A 19,165-nucleotide genomic window follows, 5' to 3' on the forward strand; every position below is an offset into this window, starting at 1 on the left:
ACAGGAATATTTCCAGACAATATGAAAGTAGCTAAGGTAATTCCTTTTTTTAAGAATGGTGAGAAATGTGTGTTCAATAATTATACACCAATATCCTTGTTACCACAGTTCTCAAAAATTTTAGAAAAATTATTTGTGACCAGATTAAATCAATTTATTGCTAAACAAAATATTCTAAGTAACAGTCAGTATGGGTTCAGAGCAAAAAACTCTACATCAATGGCTCTCATGGAATTGATAGAACAACTGCGGATGATCAAAAACAATATTGTGTTAGTATTTTTGTTGATTTAAATAAAGCACTCGATACTATTGACCACATTATTCTCCTTGAAAAACTGAATAAATATGGTATAAGAGGACCAGCACTACAGTGGGTATCTAGCTATTTGAAAGATAGGAAACAGTTTGTACAAATAAATGATGTAAGATCTGACCTCTGTAATATCACATGTGGAGTTCCTCAAGGTTCTGTACTTGGACCAAAGTTATTTATTTTATATGTGAATGACTTGGTAAATGTGTCAGGACTCCTCAAATGTGTTCTATTTGCAGATGATACCACTTTTTTTTTTGTTTGGGTAAAGATATAGAATGGATGTTGGAGTTGATGCAGACAGAATTTATAAAAATACAAACTTGGTTTAAACTTAATAAATTATCATTAAACCTAGATAAAACTAACTATATGATATTCAGTAATAGACAGAGCAGTGTCGATGTTCCATTTAGAGTTGAGGGTGTTGAAATTTGTAGAGTTAGTGAGGTGAAGTTTTTGGGTGTTATTGATGAAAAGCTAACGTGGAAACTTCATATAAATTATGTAAGAATAAAAAAAGCTAAATGTATTGCAGTACTGTACAAAGTAAGGGAATTATTAAATGATAAGGCTCTGTTTATGTTGTATCACGCAATAATCGTTCCACACTTAATCTATTGTATTGATGTTTGGGGGAAAGCATGTAAAACATTTACAAATCCTATTTTTGTTTTCCAGAAAGGGCTGTAAGAATTATTACTAGAAAGCATTACAGTCACCCATCAAGTACTTTATTTTATCAACTGAAGTTACTGAAGTTCCATGATTTGGTAGATTATAGTATTTTATCAGTTATGTATAGGGCTCAAAATAACACATTACCTTTAAATATCCAATTAAACTTTGTTAAAAGAGAAAGTTGTTATAATCTTAAGAGGATGGAAATCTTTGTGAAACCTAAATTTCGAACTAGTCTGAAGGAACGGTCTACCTCAATCCAAGGAATTAAGATTATGGAATAATCTGGAGAATGATGTTAAAAATGCCAGATCAATCTCTATGTTTAAGAAAAGGATCAATGTTGGTTTGTTAAAAATTATGAAATAGCTTAATGTGTATTTGTATGAATTGCTCAAGAAGGAGTTGTTTATTTTGGTTTTGTTATTTGAAGATTATTATTGTTTGAATTAATTTTTTTTGGGGGGGGGGTAAAAAGGGGCAGATATTGTAAGATTTTTTTCTTCTTTCTGCTGCCTTTCATTTTATTTGTGATTGTATCTCTTACTGTATATTGTTTTGTTTTGTATTTAAAAAATGAACAAATTTATAAATAAATAAAACTTTAGCCCATTCCTCTGTACAGAACAGCTTCAACTTTGGATGTTGGTGGTTTCCTCACATTAACTGCTGCTTCCGGTCTTTCCACAACATCTGGATTAAGTTCAGAACTTTGAATTGGCCATTCCAAAACATGAACTTTATTCTTCTTGAACCATTCTTTGGTAGAACAACTTGTGGGTCATTGTGCTACTGCATGACCCACCTTCTCTTGAGATTCAGTTCATGGACAGATGTTCTGACATTTTCCACTATAATTTTCTGATATAATTCAGAATTCATTGTTCCATCAACGATGACAAGCCGTCCTGACCCAGATGCAGCAAAACAGGCCCAAACCCTGATACTACCACCACCATCTTTCACAGATGGGATAAGCTTCTTATGCAGGAATGCAGTTTTCCTCCCTACAAACATAACGCTTTTCATTTAAACCAAAAATCTATTTTGGTCTCATCTGTCCACAAAACATTCTTCCAACAGTCTTCTGGTTTGTCCACGTGATCATTAGCAAACTGCAGACGAGCAGCAATGTTCTTCTTGGAGAGCAGTGGCTTCCTCCTTCAACCTGCCATGCACACCATTGTTGTTGGTCCACCACTCCTGGGCAGAGTAACAATGGTCTATTTGTACACAATCTGTGTGACTGTGGTTTGGTGGAGTCCACAGAGTGCACACCTGTGTGACCTGATCATCATCCATTGATTGAAAACACCTGACGCTAACTTCACCTTCTGCTAATCTAACTGCTAATCCTAGAGGTTCACATACTTTTACCACTCACAGATATGTAATATTGTATCATTTTCCTCAATAAATAAATAAAGTATAATATTTTTGTCTCATTTGTTTAACTGGGTTCTCTTTATCTACTTTTAGGACTTGTGCAAACATCTGATGATGTTTTAGGTCATATTTATGTAGAAATATAGAAAATTAGAAAGGCTTCACAGACTTCTAAGCACCAACATATATAAAAAAAAAACACCCACATCTGCCTCCACCCTCATTTGCCCCACTATGGGCCCTTGACCAAGGCCCTCAAACATGCAAGTTTTCATGAAAGTTAGCTCACTGTGGCAACCACTGAAGAAGGGAGCAGCTGAAAGAAAATCCAGTTTTGGGTGCTATATGTATACTTAGTTTGTGTCATTGTAAACTTTTCAAAATATTTAAATTGGTACACAAATATTTTCCACAAAGAAACACAATGCAGTCTGTTTAAACCCTTCACCTGTAAAAGGCACTGAGTAACATCTGGTAGAACTTCCACTGCAAATCCTTTGAATTGTCCCCAACGGGGAGTGCACCTTCTCTGGCTCTGGTGTTTCCACAGCAAACGAACTGAAGTCTATCATCTCCTCCTCCTCTTCCTTCTGATTCTTTACAGATGTGGCAGGTGTTTTCGACTCTCCATCACCTTTGACCTGTTTCCCACCTGATTCAGTGTCCAGAGTACGAATGAGCTCCTCATACTGAGCTAAAAAATCAACTCCCATCTCAACAGGAGTTGTGTTTTGAAGGTTTCCATTACAATTTGTCTGAACTTTGACCTTTGCCTTTTTGTCATCGTCGGTCATCACAGACGTGGGGAGGGTTAGACTGAGCACACTTTTTAGGGGAACATCTGCTGGTCCTGGCTGAGCCTCCTCTGATGGTGAACCTCTTGATTTACTGTTCGTGCGCTCGACCTCCGAGCTGTCCTTTTTTGCAACGAGATCATACACCATGACATCATCTTGGAACTCGTTCTCCTCGATGTATGAACCTTTCACCAGCATGATAGCAGTCCTCCTCATTTCCTGGATGTGTTTTGGGGGCTCGGACAGTAGCAGATGAGGAAGTTTTCCCTCTACAGGAGTCTCGGCTGTCTGCACCGGACACACGTCATAACTATCATCCCATTCCAGCTCCGGCTGGGCGATTGAGTGTGGGTCTCGACTCGGCAGGAAGCTGGGTCGAGCATTCAGCAAAGGCCGCAGCTGCGGGCCTTTCATCAGAGCTGTTTTGGTGTGTTGACTTTCGAGCCCCGGCTCCTCGAGGACGCCCGGCTGGTACTTCTCAGGAGGAGGGTCCTCGCCATCATAACGGGCCGACCAGACCCGGCAGGCCCGTATGCAGCTGCTGATACTAAGCCGGGCATCATAGAGGTAATGAAGGTAACTGACATCCAAGTAGATCTCTGAGCCAATGGTGCAGGAGTTACCCGAGCCGTCCTCCTCCTCTGAGAGGTGATCTTGCGAGTCTGGTATAGACAGATAAGAAAAGATGAAAGCTAACGTGCGGCGCTGAAACACAGCACTCACACAGTGCAGAAATAATGAGTCTGACATTTAACTGCAGGGTGGTAAAGAGATAAAACGCAGCAGCACAGCAGGAGCGCTCACTATTGATAAAGCAGACAATCATCCGTGATACACGCTCATGTTTCAATTAAACAGATCAGCACCTTACAGAGCACCACATGTCTGAACAGATCTCTGTACTGTAACATTATAAACTGTGTGAATGTTTATGAAGCATTCACACTGTTGTGATCCGTTTTTCTTTTGTATGTTTTTTAGCATCTTTCTCGATCCACAATTTTTGGGCTATTTCAACAAATCGTGTATCGAAACATTCAGCTCGTCCAGGAGAAGGGTGCTATGACTTTTGGTATTGGTGCAACTTTAGCTTTTTGAAATATTTAGCCTTTTCTGCCACTTTTTTCCTCATAGAAAATGAATTGAGTTCATTTTACATCCTTCAAATCTTTAGATCTGTTTACAACATTTTACTGCTCCTTTCACATTTTCTTCGGGTTCAACTTTTTACAGCTACTTTCAGTATTTTGTTCAGCTGTTTTATGCTCCTTTCAGCTCCTTTCAGCTCCTTTCTGCTAACTACTGTACAACATTTTTGTGCTTCTAACTTTTTTCTGCTAAAATCAGCTCGTTATGCTCCTTTCAGCTTTTTTCTGCTAGTTTCAACTTTTTCTGTTATTTCAGCTACTATTTAGCTTTTTTATGTTAATTTGAGATTTTTCAGCTTATTCCACATTTTTTGCACTCATTTCATATTTTTTCAGTTCAATTCAGCAAAAATGTGCTCTCTCCACTTCCTTCTGGTAATTTAAGCTTCCATCAGCTTTTTTTTTTTTTTTTTAAGCTATTTTCAGTTTTTTCTTCTTCTAATTTTAGCTATTTTCAGATAATTTCCACCTTTTGTGCTAATTTCTGTTTCTTTCAGCCTAATTGGGCAAATATGTTCTTTCTGCTTTCTTCTACCAATTTAAGCTTGTTCTATCTTTTTAGCGTTTTTAGCTAATTTCAGCAGTTTTTTTTTTTTTAAATCAAGTTTTTATTGGTAATTTCTGCTACTTTCAGCCTAATCAACTTCTGCTAATTTCAGCTGTTTTCTGCTAGTTTGAGCTCTTTAGGCTATTTCAGCTACTATTTAGCTATTTTATGCAAATTTTAGCTTTTTCATCTAATTCCACATTATTTTTGCTCATTTTATCACTTTTCACTTCCTTCTTGTAGGTTAAGCTTCTTTCTGCCCTTTCAGCTACCTTTCAGTCGTTTTTTTTTTTTGTTGCTAATTTCAGCTTTCTTTAGCTGATTTCCTAATTTTGTGCTGATTTCTGCTAATTTAAACCTTCTTCTGCTAATAGTTTTTTTCTGCTTTCTTCTGCTAATTTAGGCTTATTCTTTAATTTAAGCTACATTTCAGCATGTTTTTAGCTAATTTCAGCTGTTTTTCAGCAAGTACTTTTGCAATAAAGCATTCACATTGAATTTTCACAAGAAATGCAATGTCTCTAGATGATTTCTGTTTTGGTAATAATGTTTTTCCTTCAGTACATTTAACATTCTGTTAGCTTGTTTTTTTTTACAGCCTATTTAACATCCTCTCATTAAATGTGGTTTAGAATACTTAAATAAGATTTTTTTTCTCTTTACAGCCGATTTAAAATCCACAGAAGTTGCTTACTAATGTTCTGTAAAGCAGTGACTCAATTACCCGAACAGCTATTATATACAAAGAGCTTTAACCTAGCATTACTTAAAATAATGCATATCACCCACTGCCTTCCAATCCAGAGTTTTAAACTAAGATCATCTAATACTGAGGAATGACTGAGTTGTAGTGGTTTTGGTAAACCTTGAAAATAAGGTCATGTGCAATCTCGTAAGATCAGAAGATCTCATGCTCAGAGTATGTGTTGTAATGACTCAGCTACTGCCACATGCAATGTTAGCTCAATGTTTAAACACTGTGTGAAAAACAGCCATTTTTTGTGTTGGCTAATGTTAATTCACTGTGGCAGCCATCTTTAACTGGACTGACTCCAAGTAGTAAATGCATATTCAGGAGTAACTTTCTAAAATTCTCTGAACAACTGCAATGTGGTTGGCAATTTTAAACTAAATTCTTGCGCAGTCTTTTAGGGCTTGGAACAAATGTTTCTGGTTAGTTTTAGCTACTACCACACCAAATGTTAGTGCAAGATCTATAAAAGTGAATGATTTATAACCAGTTTGGTGTTTTCTATGGCTCATTCGTTGTGGTGACCACCCTAACTCTTGGTGACTTCAAAAGTTAATCATTTGTACATAGATGTATATCCAATGAATACATTCTGACAGTTTCCTTAAACTCTGTCCTCTTGTTTGTGAGATATTTTGCTAACAGACAGACAAGGTTGACTCCATCAGTTATTGCCAAAGTTTTACACAAAGATCTTGCTCAATTTGTTAGTACTGGTGCAAATGATAGGTATGGGATTCAGCTTCTACAATATCATTTTTAGCTCATCTGTACCATTGACTGTTTTGTAGACATTTTTATATTACCGTATTCTTCAGACTATAAGTGCACTTAAAATTCTTTAATGTTCTCAAAAATCAACAGTGAGCCTTATAATCCGGTGCGCTTTATGTATTAATTCTGGTTGTGCTTACTGACCTCGAACTCACTTTATGTGGTACACGGCGCTCAAAAATCTGTCAAAATGTTTTAGTTTTGCTTAATGCACCTTATAGTCCGAAAAATACAGTAAGTGTTTCAGTGGTTCGTGAGTTTTTGCTAACAAGCACATATGGACAAAGTGAATTACCGTAATTTCCAGACTATAAGCCGCTAGTTTTTTCACACGCTTTGGAAACCGGGGCTTATACAATGCTGCGGCTAATTTATCGTTCTATTTTGTTTATTTGACGGGCTAACGAGCTTCATGCCACCAAAACATTAGCCTCGTCACACCCGGGGGCTCACATAGCTGCCAAATATATGTCTCTCTTGGGGGAGGGGGGGGGGGGGTCTCATTTACTCACTGAGACTACTTGTATACATAAAGGTAAAAACAAATATGACAATTGAAATTACCGAACAGGTCACAGAGGGGGGGGGAAGAGAACAAAACTCCGCCATCCCCGTCTGTAATTTTATTTTAACCAGCCGTGTTACAGGCACTGTGCAGAAACAAAAATTTACTGTGTAATTGTGTATTACTGGTACATATTGTAGCATTCTGCTGTGGTTGACTGTCGGTCACATGACCTCTTGGAGGGATTAAGGGTACAATTTTTGTTCACTGTTAATCATTTTAGTTAGCTGTTTAGCATTATTCTTTTAGTGATTAGTCTGTTCTTGTTAGCCTAGTTATGTGTTCATGAGTAACCATGAGTGAGGGAGGTAGTTGACGACCTGTGGGGTTCACTCTGTCTGTGTGTTGATCAGTAAAATAAAGACCATAAAACATTTGGTGGTTGATTCTTGATCTACTACAAGAGCTGCACCTCTCTGTGTAGCTGTGTGCTGCCACGCTACAGTATTTAATTAAATTAAATTAAAATTAATTAAATAAATAATAATTAAATTAAATTAGTAAATTAAATTAATTAAATTTTAATTTAATTATTTCCCTCCATTGACTATGGTGATATTATTTACATGAACGCTCCTACAAGCACCCTGCAGATGTTGGATGCTGTCTATCATGGTGCACTAAGATTCATAACTGGCTGTAACTACTGTATCCACCACTACACCCAGTATTCACTGGTTAACTGGACATCATTAACTTCACGCAGACTCTCTCACTGGTACATTTTCATCATGTACCTTCATACATCTCGTCCTACATGTCTCTGCGTGAGTGCAGCTACAGCGTGCGCTCTCAGGACATTATTACCTGCAGTGTTCCCTCAGTGAGGACTGAACTTGGCAAAAGGGCCTTCGCCTACTCTGCTCCGGTTTCTTGGAATATCTTACAAAAAGATCTGAAGCTCTCGACCTTGACCTCTCTAAGTGACTTCAAACATCTTTTAAGTTCCTGGCAAAAACCAACACAGACATGCTCTTGTTTTTAATTTTCTACACTAGCTGTTTTTTTTTTTTGCTACTTTTCCTTTTTAATTGCCATTTCATTTGCACTTGTTAAAAAAAAATAAAAATTGTACGCATCCTTTATGATTCTCTATTGTTGTCATTGTTGTCCACTGTTGTCATCACTCTTTGTTAAAATCAAATCTTGTTTAAAAAAATGTTTGCGTAAATGTCTTGTGTTACAACGTGGACACCTGTGCGGCCTAGTTATGTATAAAAGGTGTTGTTGTTTTTTTTTATTTAGTGGGCGCGGCTTACACTCAGGTGCGCTCAATAGTCCGGAAATTACAGTAAATGATCGCTTGCCTTTTTTGGCAGTGTGTGATAAATATGACAAACGTCATGGAGTCCCACACAGACAGATATTTGAGCCAACTTTGGAACAATCTAAATATTCTTTACCATTCGATATCCTCAAAAATCTCATCATAGACCTACCAGGTTATGTATACACTGTGTGTATCTTCACTGAACAAAAAAAAGTAAACTGATTATTGTTTTTTTTACTTTCAAAAAGTTAAATTAGCATTCAACTATCTCTCCAGTGTCTTTTAAATCTATTACAAATGATTCACTAAACTATGACTCATCAAAAATCCAACAAAAACACACCTTCCTTTTAATATCTTACCTTTGCTGCTGGAGTTGCTGGAAGTCTCTACCCCACCTTTAGAAAAGAGGATGGAATCTAGCTGTCGGAGGGGCGGGGGGCTGCGATCAGGACTGCAGCAGGACGGCGTCAGATCCAGAATCTTGGCTGCTGATGCCGAATAGAAGTCCCTCTCCCTCACCACACGTCTCTGACTCAACATCATGTGATTGCAGGGGATCAGGTACCTGCAGGGGCAGATGGAAAGGTGTGTCAGGAGAACCAGTGGGTGGTTGTAGGAGAGTGATGGCAGAAGGGGAGTAAGCAGACAGATCATGGCAATGGGAGGTAGAGAACAAAGACTCTGTGTCATAAACCAAATCATGTCTTTCTTAATAACGTGCAAGTCTGCACAAGTGCCACTCACTTCAGTATGAGCTGCAGCATCACATCTTCACAGTAGAAGCTGATGAGAGTGCGAAAAAGTGCCAGAGACACTGTGCCCAACTGGGATATTTGATGGAAAGACAAAAAACAATTTGCTTAAAGAGAATGCAAAGAAAAAAAAAATTACTGAATGAGTAAACTTTCATCAACAGGCAGCTTTTTACTGTATTGTGTGAGTGCTAAGTCAGAATTGACTTTTGTTATTTTTTTATATCCAACCACTTCTGTATACTCTGTGCTATTTTAGCCAAAAACTTCAGCTCATCCAGGAGCTAGGTGCTATGAATATTGGTTTTCATAACTTATAGACTTTTTAAATTACCGTAATTTCCGGACTATAAGCCGCTACTTTTTCCACACGATTTGACCACCGCGGCTTATACAATGCTGCGGCTAAATTATGGATTTTTTTTGATGGGCTAGCGAGCTTCATGCCACCAAAACATTTAGCCTCGTCACACCCAGATGCTCACACAGCTGCCCAATATACACCTCTCTATACACCTCTCTTGGGGGGTGGGTCCTTGTGACTCAATGAGACTACCTGTATAAATAAAGGTAAAAAATAAAATAAAATCTGACCAATGAAATTACCAAACGGGTCACAGTGGACCAATGAATCTTGGTTTCATTGGTGACGCGGGTAAAAATAATGGATGGATGGATGGATGGATGGACAGATGGATGGCTGGACGGATGGATGGATGGTCCACTTCGTCCAACCCCCCTTCCCATTCTCTCCTTCCTGTTGTGCCCCCAGGGAGGAGATAAGTATGAAGAAGAGAACAGCACAAGCTCTGTGCGCATGAGGAAGGTGAAGATAGCGATCAGTGACTTCCTGGTAGGCTACTGTTTTTCATTTTATTTTAACCAGCCGTGTTACAGGCACTGTTCAGATTTTTTTTTACTGCACGTATTGGTGTACGTTACCGGTACATATTTAATTAAAAGTTTTAAAAAAATGTTTCTTTGTAATGTCTTTTTGTACTCAGGTGCGCTCAATAGTCCGGAAATTACTGTATTTAACCTATAATAAATAATAAATGGTATGGTATAATGGGAGTTTGTTTGTGTCAGTGGATTCAATATTACCTGGAAAGGGGTGTTAATGCGGCTGACCAATGTGTCTAAAATATAAACGTTCTCGTGCTGGTGGAGGAAGATGAAGGAGAGGAAAGTCTGCAGCAGGGTCGGCTCAGAGACACTCCTCAAGAAGAGGTCAAGGTATGCTGTGGTGGTCATCACCTCCTCTAAAGTGAGCTTCACAGACAGGAAGCATCAGTCAAGCCACAGAACATCTAATTTTTCAACTCAATGTGTTATGGCACCAATACAAATGCTCCTTCATCACTGAAAACAAACTTACACTTGGATAGTAGAGGCCAAGCGAGGTAAATTCTGAGTTTTGGGGGAATACACTTTGACATTAAATCATATCATTTGTAGCAACAAGCTAAAACACTTTCCAAGATAACTCATGTACTTTATGAACAATGTCCTTATTCACATGTTCTCTTTAATAAAAAAAGGTGAATAAAAAAATAAAAGAAATGGAGTCCAACCTTGTGCAGAGCTGGTGCAAGGACAGGCACAAGAAAACCATTATAAATGTAAGCCACCAACTGGTCCTTGATGGAAGGATGAGCCACCTGGGAACAATCAGCATCACAGAGACAAGTCAGTGAAGTCAGGCAGAGATGCAGCTGGAGTTCAAAAGGGTCGGATGAACCTTGGCGATTACATCCATCGTTGTCCTTCAGTCTCCACACATCCTCACCTGAATGACAGCATTGCAGAATTCCAGCGAGTTTAGAAACTGGACAAGGGACGGCATCCGCAGCCAGTCCTCCTTGTGAAGGCAATGCCACTCTTCACTGGGAACCTCCAGCTTAGTGGGAAGAGATGAGTACAGGCCACTCAGTCCTGTGGCCAGCACCTGAGGAGAGGAAGCATCGCAATAAGATCCTAAAGCCCAGATCGTGAACTGCTCTGGAACTTTTCTTAGCTTCACTGTGATGTTCGTTGGTCAGACGGCACATTATGTAACTTAAACTTCACAGTTTTGGTTCTTAGAGAAAAGTTTTAAAAATCTGAGCCAAAAAAATCCACTCAAGAAAATTATATTTTATAAAGTTGTTTTTTTGTTCTTTAGAGTTGGTCAATTTGTGATTTGTGTTCAGATACTTCAAACATTTCTCTCATCAACGTCATTAGAGTTTAGAGCTAAACATTAGCATCACGCTATTTGAATTAAAAAACTTGTTAAATATCAACATGCTACATGCATGACGTTTTACTAAGGTTAGCATTTAGCCCCAGAGACAAAATCCTGCCTAGCTTTAAATAATCTGCTTTTGGTGCTGTGGAACGTTTTTGTCAATAAGTGAACATTTATTTAGTAGAAATTAAAAGCCATTCTTGAAAGTCCCACCAAAAAAATAATAATTTTACGCTGTGCATCATTAAAAGTGGCGCTATTGTTTACATTGCCCATAAATCCTAATAACCCAATCTTGTTTTTTATTATAATTTTTATGCTTGTAGACCATTAAACGTTTCTCAGCACTGAATTAACGGAAGAAGATAAACAGACGTTACCAGGTTTTTTTTACTTTAATAAGGCCGTTAACTCGTTTGTATTTGACTCATAAACCAAACTGCAAATAATCACAGAGCTGCAACAGATTATAGCACAGCATACACATAGACTTATGCCACCTGTATACTTTTTGAATAATGGAAATGTAGCGTCCGTACCACGTAGCTAACCATTAGGTTATATCGAAATGTAGTACATTGGTCGGGGCCCTGGGAACGTTACTTTAATAATAACTGTACTAACAGCTTACAGGAGAAACAACTTACTGTTTATTTTTAATATAATGGCGGTAACTCCACTTACCAGGGAATTATGACTTTACACTTTTGTTTAACCAACTCAGAATTTAATTTGCTTCACACATAAAATGAAACGGAACGTTTCTAAATACCAAAAATAAAAAAGGTTAAAGCTTTTCAAATATAAAACTCAACATCAAAATAACCCGTTGGATATTTATTCCACTTTTATCACATAGACATTGTTTTTAAACTTAAATGATATTACTATGGATTTAGTTCAATACTTCCATCCATCCATTATCTTTATCCGCTTATTCCATTTTGGGTCACGGGGGTCGCCGGTGCCCATGTCCGACAATCACTGTGCGAGGGGCGGGGTACACCCTGGACGGGTCGCAAGTCCATCACAGGGCCACATAGAGACAAACGAGACAAACAACCATTCACTTACTCACTCACACCTAGGGACAATTTAGAGTTACCAATCAGCCTAACATGCATGTTTTTGGTCTGTGGAAGGAAACCGGAGCACCTGGAGAAAACCCACGCATGCACGGAGAGAACATGCAAACTCCACCCAGAAAGGCCCCCGGACCGGGGTTTGAACCAAGGACCTGCTCGCTGAGAGGCAGCAGCTCTACCAGTTGTGCCACCGTGCTGCCCTAGTTCAATACTTAGTTTGTACTATATAGCACAGTTCAAAGTGGACTACAAAAAGATAAAATGTGACAGAATCCTACAAGAACATAATTCTTGAATTTATATGTTCAGCATTCTCAACACAATGAGAAACTTTTTCTTCATTAAGGACTTTTTAGTATTTACAAGGTAGGATTTGAAACAACAGGGGCTTCCTCCCTTTGTGGCCTCTGGATTTATTCTGAACAAAAAAAAATCATACTGTTATTATACTGGCATTGCATCAAAACTATTTTTATTTTCCTCTGCACTCCCTGCAGCTGCACATAAACATTATTTATAACAAATCAGCTCTTAGCAAAGCTATAATCTTAAAAATGACAGCCATTTGTATCATTCAGAGCCACATTCTAACCTTTTTTAGTAGGTTTTATGGAATAATCTTCACATCTTGGACTAATTGTGACACTCAGGGTTTCACACATGTTGTAGGATAATAGTAATAATGTTGACTGAGAGGGATAAAACATTTTCTTTTGTACACAGAATTATAAAAAATGATGTTATGGCATCATGAGAGGAAAAGTAATTCCCTCAAATGAATGACTCACCGGGCAGAAGAAGGTGTTCTCTACAATGTGTCTGGCCACTCGTTCGTTCTCAGCAGACAATGACATGATTAGCAGCAGGGCATCTCTCGCTTGCTGGCCCACAGTCCCCTCCCTGTGAATGTAAGGGATGAGTAGGGAGAAGATGAGGAAGTTTGTGGCCCCTTGATCCTCGCTTGTGTGGAAAAACAGCTCCAGAATCGAGGGGTCCTTCGCCAGCACACAGCAAAGCTGGTTAAGAAGCAGCACCAGTTCGTCTTCGACCGCAGGCATCGCTGTGCCCGAGCAGGAGGACAGCAGCATCATGAGCGGCCGCAGGATGGGCTTGTGATGCAGCAACGGCTGGCGAGCCTGGCCCACCAACATCTCGTACATCTTCAGCTGCTCCAGTTTCATGTCATCCGTGAACTCCCTGCGCAGGCTCCACACAAAGAGTCGCTCCATCACGTTCTCCATCAGCACAAACTCCAGGATGGGACCCATGGCTCCAGCCTGGCCACTTTCCTCCTCCATTAGCAGGAAAAGCATGTGCTCTACGTAGTTCTGCACGGCACTCGCCTCGTCTCCGGGGATCGGGCCGAAGCGATGGCTGCCACCGCTCAGGTTGATAACACTCGGAGAGGACAGGGGGAAGCTGCTGCGCAAGGGATCATGCTTCTCAAGGATCTTCACGACCTACAAAACAAAATCTGGTTCAAATCAATTTGTCTGTACAATTTTAATAAAAGCCTCTGGTACTAATTTATTCATAGACATTTGGGGTGTTGTCTTGTAGAAACAGTTTACACCTTTAAAAGAGGGATTTTGTGGAAAATGAATAAATAATATTGTACCTGTTGTAGATAATTCAATGAACAACCTCAGTTCAGAGAAGTTTAATTCTCACTAGGCCTGTCACAATAACAAATTTTGCTGGGCGATTAATTGTCTCAGAAATGATTGCGATAAACGATAATATTGTTTGAAATTTTACAATAATTAGTAATTATTGTCAAACTTAAGAAGAAATGTTGGTTAATTTGTTTTGAGTGTAGTACCTTTTTTGACCACCTGGTGGCAGTATAAGACTGTTTGAACTGAAGGATGGATAGTGAGGGAGCGAGCAGCGTGTCTATTTAAGAAAAATGGGAGGGAGACCCCTTGACGTGACATGGGCGGTCTCTCCTTCCTTTTTTTGGTTCTCAAAATGGTGGACGCTGGTGTGGTTTGAGCTCTTTAGCATAGCATTTTTCACACAAAGCTTTTAATTTAAAAAATCAGTAAAAATGAATTTGTGAATTTTGGAGCTTCGACAAGACGGAGGTTTCTTCCCTGAGGTCGGCCTGTTAGCTTAGCTCGTAGCTTAGCTTCTCAGCTTAGCTGCTTTTAACGATCCAAAAATGCGATTTTGGACGATTAAAACAGATGTTAAAGAGAAAAGAGAAAGGGAGGAGTCAGTGAAAAACACCGGAGTTGAGCTTTTTGTCATCCAGTGTCTTCAGTATTGAGAGACAAGAAGAAACAATAAAGCCGCTAAATGAAAATGAGGTCAATAATTTTTATTTATCATGCGATTAATTGATTTATTGTTTATCGTGACAGGCCCACTTCTCACCAGACTGGCAGGTTAACAGCTAGTCTGAGCAGCGCAAGAACAAAGCAAATTTGTGCTCAATTAAAAAATAGCTAAAATCTCAAAAAGTTTTACAGAAGCTCTCGCAAATGCTATTTTAGGAACCTTTGCACGTACATTAATTTTGCATCACTCAGTTGTGTTCATAGAATACTGTGGTTATTTGTAAGAGTGAATAGCAGCAGTTAGCTGGAGCACATCTGGTGCAGCCTAGGGCACTTTTAGAATGAATAAGATCATATTTTTGATTGAATGATTGTACTGAAAAACTGGCAAAATATAAAAAGCTTATATAAAATGACATTTGTGTAACCTGCTATGAAATGTTAGGAGATTTGAGTAGTTTTAAGATGACAGCAAGACATTTTGGCTGGCAAAATAGCCATCAGCTCATCAATCCAGGGAGGATTAACGATTCATCCAAACTGAGGCCATTCAAAGAGCTATCTACAACAAGATTAATCGTTTCGAACATTTCCACAGAACCCACACTTCAAAATATCTGAGCGAACTCTTGGCTTCAAGTGACACGCAAGTCTCCACTCAAAAATAGGAGTTTAATCAGAGAAGATTTTTTAAAACCTGGAGATTTAATTCAAAGTGGTAAGTCATATTTTATTAAAACATGGACAAGATGAAGCAGGACTGAAACACTGAACTGAATATTACACATTTAACAAAGAATACCAGAAAACTAAGGGTTCCTTTAGTTTATTATCCTCAGGATATGGGTGATGGGACACACATCAGAGGCAATGAGGGATTCAGTGTCTTGCCCAGGGACACTTAAACATGTGACTGCTGGTGGAATTGAACCCCCAACTCTCTCATTGGAGGAAGACTGCTCTAACCACTCAGCCACAGCTGTCCCCAAGTATAAGTCTAAAGTACATTTTTATATTTATCACCACATCCACAAACACGCAGCTCAAATGAACCAGATACAATCCATCCCCTCCTCCTGATGGTCAACTGACTGCAGGAAATTGGTGTAAATAGACCAATTCAGTACAAATGTCCTCAGATAAAAAGTGCAGAATGAAACAGGTTTGAGTGTTCAGGCCCTCCCATGTGTGTCCACTGTGTAGAAACCAGTGTCACAATAACAGGCCCAGTGTCCCCAGCCTGATGCTGCTGCCATGACAATAACTGGCTGTGTATGAGGAAACTGAGCATGGCTAATGGTAACAAGAGAACAGACTTTGTAATTCCAGACTCAGCCCTGATCTCTGGGGCCATGATTAGTTCACCGCTGGCTTTCTACCCATTCCTGATGTGACAGGAGGGAGCTGGGTTCAATCATTCCTACCTCAATTAAAAAGTTTATTTATGTGGCTCGTAGGCCTGTCTCGATAACAAATTTTGCTGGGCAATTAATTGTCTCAGAAATTATTGCGATAAACGATAATATTGTTTAAAATTTGACAATAATTAGTAATTATTGAGCCTTGAGGACTCACTTACAAGACAGACCTGATTTTAACAAAGAATGATGACAACAATGGACAAGGCCAACAATAGACAGTTAAAAAAAGACATACAGGTTTTTTTATATATATGCAAATAAGATGGCAAAAAAAAGTAACAAAAACAGCTAGATTATAAGGCGAATGTAGAAAACTAAAAACAGGAACATGTCTGCATCGGTCCTTGCCAGGAGTCCAACAGATTTTTAAAGCCACTTGGAGAGGACAAGATCGAGAGCTTCAGGTCTTTTCGCAAGATATTCCAGGAAACAGGAGCAGAGTAGGAGAAGGCCCTTTTGCCAAGCTCAGTCCTCACTGAGGGAACACTGCAGGTAATAATGCCCTGAGAGTGCACACTGTAGCTGCACTCACGCAGAGGCATGTAGGAGGAGATGTACAAAGGCAACAGACCAAGAAGTGATTTAAAGATGAAAATGTACCAGTGAGAGAGTCTGCGTGAAGTTAATGGTGACCAGTTAACCAGTGAATACAGGGTGCAGTGGTGGGTACGATAATCACAGCCAGTTATGAATCTTAGTGCACCATGATAGACAGCATCCAACATCTGCAGGGTTCTTGTAGGAGCGTTCATGTAAATAATGTCACCGTAGTCAATGGAGGGAAGGAAAGTCACAGATACAAGGCGTTTTCTAGCATTCAGTTAAACAGGATCTATTTCTGAAAAAGAAACCCAGTTTAACTTTCAGTTTCTTTACTAGGTTTTCCATATGGAGCTTAAAAGAGAGCTGAGAGTCGACCAAGATACCCAAATATTTATAGGAATCAACAAACTCAATGGGGACACCATTTGAGGATAAAATCGGAGGAAGAACTGCTGGGACCGACTTCCTGTTTGAAAAAAGCATCCCTTTGGTTGTATCAGTATTTAAGACAAGCTTGAAGCAGAACAAATCTGACTGGATGATGTCAAATGCGGATTGCAAAAGCTGGAAAGCCTTATCAACTGTTTTAGCTCGACAATAAACAACTGTTTCATCAGCATAGAAATGTATGGATGCATCAGGGATGCTCTGACCTACATTACCTATGTAGATTGTAAAGAGGGTGGGTCCTAAGGCTGAGCCTTGTGGTACATATTGTTGAATCTTAAATAACTGGAGGAAGTACCATTATGTTGAACACATTGCCTCTGATCTGAGAGATAGTTAGAGAACCAACCAATGGTGTGATCTGAGAAACCAATTTCTGAGAGCTTATGACACAACATGTTATGATCCACAGTGTCAAAATCTTTAGACAGGTCTAAGAAAAGTGCAGCACAATAATCCTTAGCATCCAATGCTTCAACAACGTCATTAAGAACCTTCAGTGAAGCAGTGGTTGTGATGTGTTGTTTCCTAAAACCAGATTGATGGCGAGGTAAGATGTTAAATGAGTCCAGGTAATTTTTTTATTTGAGAGTTTATCAGTTTTTCTAGAACCTTGGATAAAATGCAGAGTTTAGAGATTGGCCGATAGTTGTTCAGTGAGGTGGGGTCACCTCCCTTCAGTAAAGGAAGAACAAAGGCTGTTTTCCAAGCATCTGGAATGGAGTTTTGGCTTATGGACAGGTTAAAGATATGGGTTACACAGACTGTGATGATATGAGCGGCCAGCCTTAAGAAATAAGGAGGAAGTTCATTCATTATTCACCCAATACTCACTTTTTTGTTGACTACAACCAAAGACAAAAGAGGGCAATAATGCTTTTGCCTGTGTCTGTCTCTCTGTTGGTCTGTTAGCAAAATAGCTTATAAACCACTTGACAGATTTTAATAAAATTTCCATGAAACAAAATTCTTGGTTGTACATCTTAAATAGATTATTTTTGGAGTCAACCTGGTTCAAGATGGCCACCACAGTCAAGTGACCTTAAAAAACACAAAAATGGCTTATATTTAGTCAATTTTACAAAAATTGAGCTAAAACTGTGTATGCTATTCACCTCTGTGTTAAACCATATATTTTTAGCAAACTTATTATCTGTTTTATGGCAGCTAAATTGTCTACACTGTGCCTAATATAAAGCAAGGTGCTGTTAAAAATTATCCTTACCAATTGTTAGATATAAGCAACAGACAGAGAGCTGCTTGTACTTTAATTTTATGTTATATAAAATAGTATAACTTCTCAAGGTTTGACAAAAACAGCTTTAACTCTGTTTTCTTTTTGTTTTTTTCTCAACAAAGATTGTAGACAGCTTAGTCCAAATCTCTGGTGGGTTGGTTTAATGCATTCCTTTAAGGAAGGCTAGGCCTTTACTTTTATTAAGTTGGGGCGGCTGTGACTGAGTGGTTAGAGCAGTCCTCCTCCAAATGGAAAGTTGGGGGTTTGATTCTACCAGCAGTCACATGCTGACGTGTCCCTGGGCAAGACACTGAACCTCTCATTGCCTCTGATGTGTGTCCCACCGGTGTATGACGGGAAGGGAAGTCTGAGATTGTCATCATTGTATGTGCCCATACAATGGCAAAATTAGTTCTCTGCATTTAACCCATCACGCATGAGATACACCCAGGTGGAGCAGTGGGCAGCTATGCAAGCGCCCAGGGAGCAATTAGGGATTAGGTGTTTTGCTCAGAGACACCACAACATTTGGGAATGGCTGGGAGTCAAACCAACACTTTCTGGTCCCCTGTTGGCTGCCCTACTTCTAACCCATCTCGGCTCCCATAAAAAATGTGATGTAAAGCACTGATTAGTCTTTGTTGAAATATAGTAGAGTGCTGTATTATTATTATTAACCTTTATTTAACCAGGCAAATCCCACTGAGATCACAGATCTCTTTTGCAAGGGAGGCCTGGGCCTGAAGGCAGCCTAACATGCATGTATGAATGGGTAAACGAGGGCACAGATTGTAGTGTAAAGCACTTTAATTGTCTTGATAAGATAGAACGGCACTATATACTGTAAGTACAGTCCATTTATCATTTCAGTTTAGGACATCATAGGTTTACCAATACACCTATATATATATATATATATATATATATATA

At 39.0% G+C, this 19,165-nt stretch overlaps 1 protein-coding gene across 1 annotated transcript in view; it reads right to left on the reverse strand.

Annotated features, from left to right (window-relative positions):
• Positions 1 to 19,165, reverse strand: part of fhip1aa (FHF complex subunit HOOK interacting protein 1Aa) — a 53,743-nt gene that overhangs the window by 4,605 nt on the left and 29,973 nt on the right. The window contains exons 4-10 of the mRNA XM_037689955.1: positions 13,094 to 13,765; positions 10,780 to 10,938; positions 10,565 to 10,651; positions 10,095 to 10,262; positions 8,983 to 9,062; positions 8,598 to 8,803; positions 2,832 to 3,842 (exon numbers count right to left, since the gene is read on the reverse strand). Coding sequence (XP_037545883.1) covers positions 2,832 to 3,842; positions 8,598 to 8,803; positions 8,983 to 9,062; positions 10,095 to 10,262; positions 10,565 to 10,651; positions 10,780 to 10,938; positions 13,094 to 13,765 — 2,383 coding nt within the window. The remainder of the gene's footprint in view (positions 1 to 2,831; positions 3,843 to 8,597; positions 8,804 to 8,982; positions 9,063 to 10,094; positions 10,263 to 10,564; positions 10,652 to 10,779; positions 10,939 to 13,093; positions 13,766 to 19,165) is intronic.

This window comes from Nematolebias whitei, chromosome 16, assembly GCF_014905685.2.
Source record: "Nematolebias whitei isolate Nwh7 chromosome 16, NemWhi1, whole genome shotgun sequence".
Taxonomy (NCBI): Eukaryota; Metazoa; Chordata; class Actinopteri; order Cyprinodontiformes; family Rivulidae; genus Nematolebias; species Nematolebias whitei.